At 33.0% G+C, this 11,532-nt stretch overlaps 1 protein-coding gene, 1 long non-coding RNA gene and 1 pseudogene across 3 annotated transcripts in view; 1 reads left to right on the top strand and 2 right to left on the bottom strand.

Annotated features, from left to right (window-relative positions):
* Nucleotides 1-390: 390 nt before the first annotated feature.
* LOC122044018 lies at nt 391-1,482 on the bottom strand (annotated as a pseudogene).
* Nucleotides 1,483-2,501: 1,019 nt separating this feature from the next.
* LOC122042401 lies at nt 2,502-3,447 on the bottom strand. Its single transcript, XR_006129212.1, has 2 exons — nt 2,969-3,447; nt 2,502-2,639 (listed from the first exon to the last, which is right to left on the bottom strand). It is a non-coding gene; the product is annotated as an uncharacterized LOC122042401 (long non-coding RNA).
* A 4,439-nt stretch (nt 3,448-7,886) lies between these two features.
* LOC122042399 overlaps nt 7,887-11,532 on the top strand; it is a 31,846-nt gene continuing 28,200 nt past the window's right edge. For both annotated transcript variants that reach the window (XM_042602508.1, XM_042602507.1), the window contains exons 1-6: nt 7,887-8,043; nt 8,441-9,120; nt 9,189-9,313; nt 9,415-9,509; nt 9,600-9,827; nt 10,831-10,921. In XM_042602508.1, the coding sequence (XP_042458442.1) occupies nt 8,531-9,120; nt 9,189-9,313; nt 9,415-9,509; nt 9,600-9,827; nt 10,831-10,921 (1,129 nt within the window). In that variant the 5' untranslated portion in view covers nt 7,887-8,043; nt 8,441-8,530. The remainder of the gene's footprint in view (nt 8,044-8,440; nt 9,121-9,188; nt 9,314-9,414; nt 9,510-9,599; nt 9,828-10,830; nt 10,922-11,532) is intronic.

The following is an 11,532-nucleotide window of genomic DNA, read 5'->3' as shown; positions in this document are numbered from 1 at the left end:
AATTTTTATATAAGGACAATAAAATATGTTAATAATGATAATTTATAAGGGTATTTTAAATTGTCATCTTATATAATCTATAATGACATTATTAAATGTCAATTATAATATTTTATAAAAATATTAAATAGAAACATTTAGAATACACCACAATAAATTACTAATATTTATTCAAAATACAAAACATTCATCACATAATAGAAAAAGTTGTACATCATCACAATTTAACCATCATCACAATTCTCCACAATAAAGGATAGAAACGTTTTATATCCAAAATATCCAATTCATTCACCATATCATCACAATTCATTCCATCATTACACAAGTACAAATGCAGTACTAATGTAAAAGTATTGAATCCAATGCTAATTAAATACTAACAAATCATTGAATTTTAAAACTAACAAAGTAAGCTCTGATTAGCCAAGAAGTAGCCAACATAAAAGGAAGAACACACATTAAAGAAAGACTGCATGAACTGAACATTATTGGTAATTCACAGTAGGTTTTGTTAACAAAACCGGTAGAGAATTCTTCACCTTCACTTAAAACTGATATACACAATTCTCAAAGGATATATATATTACTGTCTCACAGGGAGCTGAAACAATGAATCACAGGTTGCTACAACATCATGTTGTACGCAGGCAAATCTTTCACACTGGTCACATCTTATAGTGAAAGCTCACGCTCCAGCTTTCTAAATCTTCTCCAAGCAATTCCAGGAACTGAATTCCAGCTTTGCTAGATGGCATGATTGAAATGGGAAAAAACTAAGATTTAAATCAATGTACAGCACTGACCTTTCAGCTAATAGTTGACAAACTACCTGATTGTAAATCTAGCATTTGCATCAGCATAAATGACAAATTAACACCAGCTACAGCAAAAGGGTACTCCCGTTCAGCTCTTCTACCTTCTTTCTTGTGTAACAACGCTTGGAAAGAATTCTGATCCATACGACAAGACAAACACTGATTTGGGCAATGAAACAAAAGAACTAAAATAAAAGGAAAGAAAATTCAAGGAAAAATTAACTACCAAATAGTTTTTGGCAAAAAAAAAAGAGATTTTCCAAGGATATGAAGCCACCACCCCTACAAACACATTTAGCATCACAATTATGTAAAAAGTCAAATCTTTTCTTAAGGTATCAGTAGAACTAAAGTTCCACTTACCTAAAATCTATTGATGGGTCACAGCCTTGCCAACCCATTTCCTTCCATAATTCATATTTAAGAGGAGGAATTTCTCTATTAGGATAGGCAACTTGCCAGAGATGTCTCAGAGCATCCTACAACATAAATCTGTCAGCTTGCAATTATCGAAAAGGCTGTAGAAGGTACTATGTAAAAAAATAAATAAATAGTCATTATCAATGTAGAGTGGTACTTGATGATCCAAACAAGAGCCATCACACTGGATCTCCAATCTTTGCCTTAAACTTCCCAATCTCTCTTCCTTCAAAGATGAGCGCATAATAACAGATGAACAAGCTTTCATAAGAAGTCATTATTGCATTAATCTAGAGAAAAATACTAATCTTGCAGTTAAAATGCCCTATTAAACTCTTAATATTAGAAGAAGAGTATTACCACATATAAGGATAGACAACAACATGCTATATATATTAACTTGATGTGAAAAATATATCATCTTTTCCAATCAAATAAGGTCATGATCAGTATAGAGAAATGAGAAGAAGAGTATCCATTTTTGTCCCACTTTAAGTCAAGATGACAGACAGAAACTTAGCATTTAAATTGATTAAAGTAAAGCTGGTTCATGCAATTCTCTTAGGCATTATACATTTATACTAGCCTAGAATGTGAAAAACAAATTAGTGTAAGCAAATAGAACATTGTTTCAAATCAATTGTTAATATTATTTTCCGTTAGTTAATTTGTATTGTTATAATTCTAATTCTTGTGGATTCAAATAAAATCTGATACTGAAGGAATATAACCAAATTTACATATATGTCTGCATGCAAGTTACTATCAGTGACTACGTTGTAGGCTATAGGATCGCAAGAAATTCATCAGCAAGACAACTGGCTCTATGACCAAGTAACAATAGAATAATGTATGATCAACTATCAACTCGGCTCAAAAACTTTGATGGTTGAAAGTATGTGTTAATACCATTGTGTAACTCCATTTGACAAAAGAAATACAATTCGACTCAGTGAAATCAACATTCCATAAAAATACAGTAAATTTGCTGGTCCAGGTGGTACCAGCAAGAAACATACCGACTTCATTATCTGTTGTTAATGTGGTGCAGATAAGAGTATTAGAAAATCACTAGAAACCAATTTTCTTCTTTTAGTTGTGTTACTAAGAACAACATTGATACTAAAACTACTAAGAACTATGATTTATCAAGTACTGCATATTATTAGAATATTGACAAGTATGAAGAAAAGACAATATTTTCAAAGAATTTGTGAATAAAGTGCCAGGATTGTATTCTTTGAAAGTTTTTTAGACTACTAACCTATTAGATGTGCTAGTAAACAACACAATCTGATAGAGCTCCACCATAGTAAGCATGTCCCTTCATCCAATTCCGCTTCAAATTGAGCCTTCGATTTCAATTTCATTTCTATAGAAAAATGAATTCCAATCTATCCCCTGAAGAAATCAGATATGGTTTATTGAACAATTCATCCAAGAAAGGACTCAAGGAGCCACATAATAGGTTCACCAGAAATAGAAAAATAGAACCGTAAAATATTAGCTAAAGATTGACAAATATTATGGATCAAACATAACTTGATGATAAAATGAAAATTTTCTTATTATTTAGTTCATGATATGAATAATATAAAATCATTTATATGTAACTAAAAATGAAGATCCATGATCACATAATTGAAACTAGGTCGATGATAAGCAAGAACAACAATAGATCAATCAACAGAATAATTATGACAAGGAACAATCAGATAAGCAAACATTACCTTTGAAAGAAAAAGCAATTTGGGAAGGTAAAATAAGGTAATTTTATAGAACCAACACCTCTAGGTTGAGAGCAGATTAGGGAGCCGCGACGACGAGAATGGGTTTGGGAGGAGACAGGCAGAATCACGGTGTGTAGGCAGTGCTGTGGAGGAATCATGGTGGCGACACGCGATGGAGGCCGACGGCGACACAGGTATGCGTGAGTGTGGGTGAAAGGAGCGGCAATAGTGAGAGCATATTAGGGAGGAAAAAGGGAGAGGAGCGGCAACGATGAGAGCAGAGGGAGGAAACAAGGAGAGGAGCACCGACGAGAGCAGATTAGGGAGGAGCAAGGGAGAGAAGCAGCGACGACGAGAGCAGCTTAGGGAAAAAAAGGGAGAGGATCGGAGCGGCGCTTGAGTCGTGGGTGAGTAGTGAGACAGCGAGAACAAAGGAGAAAGAAAGAAAATCGACGTGTGAGGGAATTGTGAGGGGTTAGCAGGTCAAGGCAAAAAAAAATAATATGGCCTAATTATTAAGTGATTATTAGTGGTATATGATGACATTAGTGAAATTTGTCACTATATATTGTCTAAAATGATATTTTTACATTTAAAATAATTCTTTTTGATAAATGTCATTAAAAAATATTTATAGTGACATTTAAAATTAAATGTCATGAAGAAAGTGTCGTAATATGTTATATTTCTAGTAGTGATTCCACTAAAGAGTTATTATTGCACTACCGCACCAACCCTATATTACTATATGAGCTCTTTCTTATCATGAGTGTGTTAGTCTCCCTGTGTTTAAGATATTGATGTCCACTAATTAAATGAGTTACTGACAATTTACTTAATTAATATCTAGTTCCAATAGTAGTACCACTCAACCTTATCGTCATATCGGACTAAGTCCACCTGCAGGATTTACATGACAATCATTATGAGCTCCTTAAGGGGACATCATCAACCTAGATTACTAGGATAGTTTCATTCCATAATCAACAACACACCATATAAATAATATCATTTCTCAACTTATCAGACCTATTGATTTAACGAGCTAAATCACACCTTTGATAAATCAAAGAAATAAATACTAAGTATATGTGTTTGTTATTATATCATGATTAAGAGTATACAGTTCTATAATAACAGAGGTATTTTTCTTTTATATAGTCAGTATAAAAAGATACTACCTCAATTGGTCTTGTTCAATATACTCATAGTGTACTAGTGTAATTTATTAGTCAAGATAAACTAATACCTAATTACACTACGACCACTCCAATGGTTTATCTCATTCCATCTTGATTGTGAGCAACTGTTTATAATTTATAAGGATTTGATAACATGATCTTCTATGTGTCTCCTCACACCATGTTATCTACAATATAAATTAAATGGACAACTACACTTAGCATAAATATAGACATTTGGCCAATGCGATTCTTATATGTTTATACAAAAAGCTACACTTTTAGCATGCACTCTAACAGTGTACAACCAAGAAAATGATAAAAAAACACACATTGAAAGTAGACATAGTGGCAAAATTCAGAAAAGGTGTACAATGTGTTCATTGCTAGGTCATAATCGTCAATCTTATAGGATTCCTCCAACCATTTAAATAAATGTTACAATGAAATTTTGTGCATTTTGTATGATGTTTAAAATATGTAAGTAAATGTCACAATGGATCAATGAAATTCTAAGCATTTTGTATGAGATTGAAATATGTAAGTAAATATTTGATGCATGTAATCTAACATACTAGTATTTAAATATTATATGAGATTATTATATATTTATATTTACAATATTTAAATATTTTTAGTGTTTGATTTACAATTTCATTTTCATATCGATTGTGTCTGCTACATATAATACTTGAGCACGTCTGTAATGTAGCAGCTATGATTAAGTAGCTACTAGAACATAATTGAAGAATTCAAGTTTGTGTTATAGCATCTACAACATCAAGTCAAGTCCACATTGTAGTAGCTACGGTTTTATAACTGCTACAACTCAAGTCTGTGTTGTAGCATCTACAAAACTATAGTTACTACAATGTGTTTGAAGAAGGTTGCGAACCGTGTTATAGCAACTATAGTTTCATAGCTTGTACAATGTCAAACTTGTGTTGTAGCAGCTATGGTTCAATATACTGAGATAGATTAACTCATTATTCAACATTAAAAGTATAAGTTCCTGAGTCCATAAGACATACAATAGAATGAAGATAGTCATTATAAGACATCAACAGAAGGAAGATCAATAAAATAATCCAAGGCCATACTGTCTTTTAAAATAATCCCCTCCCTTAGTAATTGTTGCTTTCCAACATATACATGGCCTCTTTTAGAGCTACATTAACCTTTGTCACTTATTTATTCAGCTTGTTATAAGTGTGGCATGGTCTTTTACACTCTTTGAGGGCATCCTTTAACTCGCTCACCGCTTAATTCTACTATTGCTTCAGGGTTTTCACTTGCGCCAAAATTAGATACAGTTGAATATCCTGCCTAAGGACACTTCTTAGATTGGCAAATTAGGGACCAAGATCAATACTAGGATGAGAGTTCACTTGAGTGATTTCTGCAGTTTACTGTCAAATATATAAGGAAAAGGGATTATTGGGACATGAAATATCACTCGTCGTCCTGAGGATCCACTGGTGTAGACGACCCTACCAAGATGTTCAGAGGCAGGGAGAGGGAAGAGTCTTCTGATGATCCCTTAGAAGTGTCAGAACTCAAATCATCAGGCACTATCACGAGACTAGAAGAAGATATTGGTTTTCAGTGACACAAACGTGTCATGATGTGGGAAGTGTCTTGTGCCATGATATGAAAGTAAAGGGTAAACATATGCTAGGAGGTTATCTTTATAATGATATGATTTCATCAATTCTAGAGTTAAAGTTTAGGAAGGAGTAGGTGAAATTTAATTCAAGGAGTTGAAAATCAATTCTAGATTTATAACTTGGCTCATTAATAGACGTGCAAAAGTATATGAGTAGGAGAAGAGTAAAAATCATTTATCTGGTTGAGGGTTTGTATGTATATGTTTAGTCACCCCATTAGACAAAATCATCCACATAAGGGGATATCAAACCTATGTTGTAGCATCTATGAAATTATAGCTGCTACAAAGTGATTGAACAAGTCAATACCGTGCTGTAGCAGCTACAGAATTGTAGCTGCTACAATGTCAAACCTATGTTGTAACAATTATGGTTCAGTAGTTGCTATAATATAATTGAACAATTCAAGTCTGTGTAGTAACAACTACAATTTCGTAACTACTACAACTTCAAGCCTGTGTTGTAGCAACTAAGGAATCGTAGTTATGAAATTGTAAAGTTGAAGTATAAAAACCAATGGCCGAGAGATCTACTAGCTGAGGCTCACTGGAAGAAAGAACCACAGACAAAGAAGATATAAAAACTAATGTTTTTAATAGATAATTATGAACTGTTTATTATCTTTTTAGATAATCACGAACTGTCTATATTATAATTTTGGTTGTAATTTACTGTTCACAATTATTGTTTTTCACAACTACTGTTCATACCGAATTACTATTCACAATTACTATTATTACCAAAATTTAGTATTTTTGGTATCAGAGCCTAAAGATTACGTTTAAGGACCTTTTATGCCTAAACAACAATTACCCCTGATATATAATCATTGTCAAGAATTAAAAATTAGCAAAGAGTTTCTCCTAACACTTTTCAACCAGATGGAGGTAATACTAGGACTCAATTTTCTTGTCCAACCAGACCGTGCTCTCCTGTTGACTAAAGATTATGCTCTTTTTCTCTCAACTCCTATTGTATCTCCTATTGTCTCCGACTATTCAGCATCAGTACAAAAATATGGAGATACTCCTCACAATATCCCTACCTTATCAGCATTACCTCCATCTAAAGTAGTACCTCCCATAACAAATAGTCAAACAAATTGCCATTGTAAAGACCAAAATACTTGTAAAGGCTCTTGCCTAATACATCAACAACCCATTTATAACTTAACTTTTCAAGAATTTCAAGAAGAAACTCTTTGTTAATTTTTAATTCTGGACAATGATTATATATCAGGGGTAATTATTGTTTAGGCATAAAAGGTCCTTAAACGTAATCTTTAGACTCTGATAAAAAAAAATACTAAATTTTGGTAATAACAATAATTGTGAACAGTTATTCAGTATGAACAATAAATGTAAACAGTAATTGTGAACCGTAATTGTGAACAATAATTATGAATACTAAATTACAAACAAAATTATAATGTAGACAGTTCATGATTATCTTAAAAGATAATAAACATTTCATAATTATCTATTAAAAACATTGGTTTTTATATCTTCTTTGTCTGTGGTTCTTTCTTCTAATGAGCCTCACCTGTAGAGAACAATATTCTTGTAACCTAGACTTGTCTAGGTAGTTTTGGGACTGTCCCTTTAATCATAGATAGTCAACAATTGCCCTTGATATATGCTAATTTTTTATTATAAAAATAGTATATATAATTTTTTAAAAATAGTATATTATTTTTTATTTTAAAACTATTTTTATTATATCATATTATAATAGTAATTTTATCAAAACTAGTAGCGCATCATTTAATAAAATTATTCTAAATTAATTAAAATTATTAAACATAAAACATATATATATATTAACTTTGATAAAATTACTTTAATTTAATTAAAAGTATTTTATTTTAATCAAAATCATTTTAATACAATTTAATTATTTATCAAAACTCTACATATAAGTAATTTTAATCAAATTACTCTAAATAAAAAATAAGATCTTTTGACAAATAAGACATATTTTTAATATAAATAAAGAAATAAATAAATATAAAATGGAGCATTACAATAAAAAAAAAGGGCGCTTGTTGATTATATACCACCGCACGATTGGTTGGGTGAAATAGCGGTTAAGCAGGAGCGCGGCTCGGCTCCTCCTCAGACCTAACCTAGCCCTTCCACCGTTTCCCGGCGCTCGCACGCCTGACCTAATATTTCTCTTCGGCCGCCGTCTCCCCTTTCTCCGCGCTCAGATCAGCTACTACTTTGAGGTAATTTGACGTATCATGCTCATTGCAACTAATGGTTTGTCCGAAGATTATCGAAGTTTGGTTTTTGTGATCCTTTGGGAATATGCGGAAAATTTGATCCAACGTTTTATGAGTTTCTCGAGAGATTTGTGGGTATGTGGTTGTTTCTTCCTTTTTTACTGCTGCTTCCCTTGCTCTTCGCGTTTCTTCCTGGGCATTTTTGCGTTACATGCGCCATTAGTTGTATAATTTGGTTTCTTAATGTGATGGGCAAAAATTTGCTTCTTTGTGGTCACGGTTTTATGTTGTTTGTCTCGTGTAAAAGAAATAAATTATTGTTTTTCTAGCAAAAGTTTCTATTATATTTACCAAAAGCCTTCTACTTCGAGTAATTGTTTATTTATTTTTGGATTTCCAGGTTCAGGTTTCATCCCCGGAGCCTCTAGTTAATATTGATCTACAATAGAGTTTGTGCTTGCACTTAGTTTTGTACCCATAGAATAACATCATGATGTTTTCAACGAGATTAAAATGTAGGATACTCAAACGGAGTTCTGTAGGACAAGAATATTGGTACTTGCCCAGGCTAATAAGAAGGGATCTTTCCCATAGCTGTTATGACAGATGTAACATTTATGACTACCCTCCACTACTGAGAGATTCTCTTGTTAGACGGTTTAGTTCAGCTTCACTTCCTTACACAACTTCACTTTCCTCACAGAGAAGAGATGTGGGAATAAGCAATAGGTCAAGTACCAGCATGTCATATACATGCTGTAGATTTTACAGTTCTGAAAGTGATGGGAATAATGCCAGCGGTGGTAAACATGTGCCAGTTAAAAGTGTCACTGGGTTTGACAAGGAAAAAGTGAGCAAAGAAGAGGCTATTTCTGATTCAAATCACTGTAATGAACATGCTTCGCTTGGGGAACAAGACCAGCTTGATTGGCTTAGCTGTGAGAAGTTGTCAATTGATAGTCAAATAAAAGGATCCCCTTTGCTAACCAAGCGACAGCGATTCAAAAAGGAATTCATGCGGAGGGTTGTTCCATGGGAAAAGATCAGGGTGTCATGGGATAAGTTCCCATACCATATTCGGTAAGGCCTTTTGAGATCTTTTTAGGTGATATCATTTGATCCACGCATATTTTATTTTATCCTACCAGGGAGCACACAAAGAATTTGTTGACTGAATGCGTTGCTTCTCATTTGAGACACAAAAACTTTGCATCATCTTATGGTGCTCGGCTGATCTCTTCGACTGGGAGGATACTGCTACAGGGTGTACCAGGTTTTTTTAGAAATTTTTTTATCTATGTACAATTTTGCTTTTTTCTCCTTCCACACCAAATTGTGAATTCAAAATCTTTGAAATCTGGTTAATGTTTCCAGGAACCGAGCTTCTGAGAGAAAGAATGGTAAGAGCTCTGGCTCGGGATTTACAGGTCCCACTGCTAGTGCTTGACAGCAATGTTCTCACTCCATATGTAAGAGCAGCTTATATTATATTTATACACACCATTGGATCTAGACTTGATGATTGATGAGAGATCTGACAACTCTTGTTTTTCACGCAGGACTTTGGTCAAGAAAATGCTTCTGAAAGTGAAACAGATGATAGTCATGTGGAATCAGGAGAAGAATGTACATCTGAGTCTGATGCTGAAGATGAAAATGCTGAAAGCAATGAAGAATGGACTAGTAATAACGAAAACAAGTCAGGGGAAAGTGATAGTGATGATGTGCAAGCTTCTGTTGAGGCACTCAAGAAGCTTGAACCATGCAGTCTTGAGGAATTTGCAAAGGTAAGTAAGCCAGAAAAAGATTGCAAGTCACCGTGCAGGATTGCTGTTGCTCTGAAACTCAAAAGTTTGCTTTTTTTTCCTTTCTCCATTTAATGTTTGGATGCTAATATTTTGTGGCATCCATTTATACAGACAATTTAATTGCAGAATAAAACCTTCCAGAAGTAGAGGAAGATTTCTATGGTTGTATAAAACCATGGTTTAAAATCTCGAGCATGCCAAGGTTTTAATCTCAGACGGGAACTATATAGTTTTAGTATCGTACCGTGCTGATATAGTTTTGATATTTTTTAAATATAAAATATATTACTAAAAAAAATTAATCTAAATATTTAAAAATAAAAACTATATATATATATATAAAATTAATGGGATAATTTTATTAGTCTTTAATTAAACCTCTTTAAATTATCTCATAGTTAAGAGTTTATTAAATTTATTAACTTAAGTATTTAATTAAATCATAGGTTCCTATTGCTGATCTGCGACGATCATGGGCACACATGGCCACTATTCCTCTTGTGTTTTAAATATTCTTTAAACATATTTATTAGCTTGTATTTTCTGTATGACAGCTTGGACCTTTTTTAGGATGTTCATTTTGTTATTCTTTACTAAGATATTAGGCTGTATGACAAAATTTATAATACAATTGAAATTTGATCCTTTGCTTCAATGACTGTTATTGGTTTTTCAAACAATTTTTTTTTGGCGTTTCATCTTCTCATTTGTGATTTTCCAGCTTTGTGTTTGTTAAGATAAGGATAGTCACAAAGTTTAGAATCTAGGATTGTTAGAATTTGGTGGACTTAAGACTGAAATTTTTATAATTCTTCATTTATAGTTCATGGATATTTCACATATTTTACTGCCTGAGGAATATATAGGTGGCATTAGTGTCTAGTTTGCTAATTATCTGTCTTTCATTGATTTGGGGTTCATAGTTCTAGGTGGTATCATCAAATCTTTGAGTTTACATCTTTGTTTTTTTTATTAACTGTAGAGAGTTGCTGGAGAAGTTGAGAATGCTTCTACATCAAAAGATTTAGATGCTGCTACACCACCTGAGCAATCAAAAAGGCCACTTAAGAAAGGCAATAATCCTAGTTCTTTGTCTACGTTTATTACTCCATGCTTTTTGAAGTTTTCTTAGATTTCTAGCTTGCATCTTTTTATTATTTTCTTTCCTGTGGTGTCCATTCTTTGTGTCTTTCGAGTTCTGAGGCTCTAACCTAGTATATATTTGTTTTATAGTGGATGATTTTCCTCTGCAAAAGTTGGCTAATTATGTTTGTCTTGATATACTCTTCAATTTAATGAAGATTCATAAATGGATCCATCTCTAAGGCATGTCATGTCCTAGTCCCAAAGCATGAACATAAAACAAACATTAAAAAATCCTCAATGATAAAGGAAAAGTAGACTATTGTGGATAAAGACTTGTGAAACCACTAAATTACACACAACTGAATGAATACCTAGTACAAGGTAGTACAAGGTAGAAGCTACATCTCTCTAAAAAATATAAATGAAACATCATTTGTTGCAATTTTAAGAAGATAGGTGAATTGGGCAATGACCTATTTTACTTAATTTTTATTCCTATGCTTGACATAATTTTGTCGCAATGCAAGCATCTATCATCGAGCGGACCCTATCTAGTGGGATAAAGTTTGGTTGTTGTTGCTCATTGTACAAGTATCTA

The sequence above is a fragment of the Zingiber officinale genome, chromosome 2A (assembly GCF_018446385.1).
Source record: "Zingiber officinale cultivar Zhangliang chromosome 2A, Zo_v1.1, whole genome shotgun sequence".
NCBI lineage: Eukaryota > Viridiplantae > Streptophyta > Magnoliopsida > Zingiberales > Zingiberaceae > Zingiber > Zingiber officinale.
This window is presented reverse-complemented; position numbering and strand designations above follow the sequence as displayed.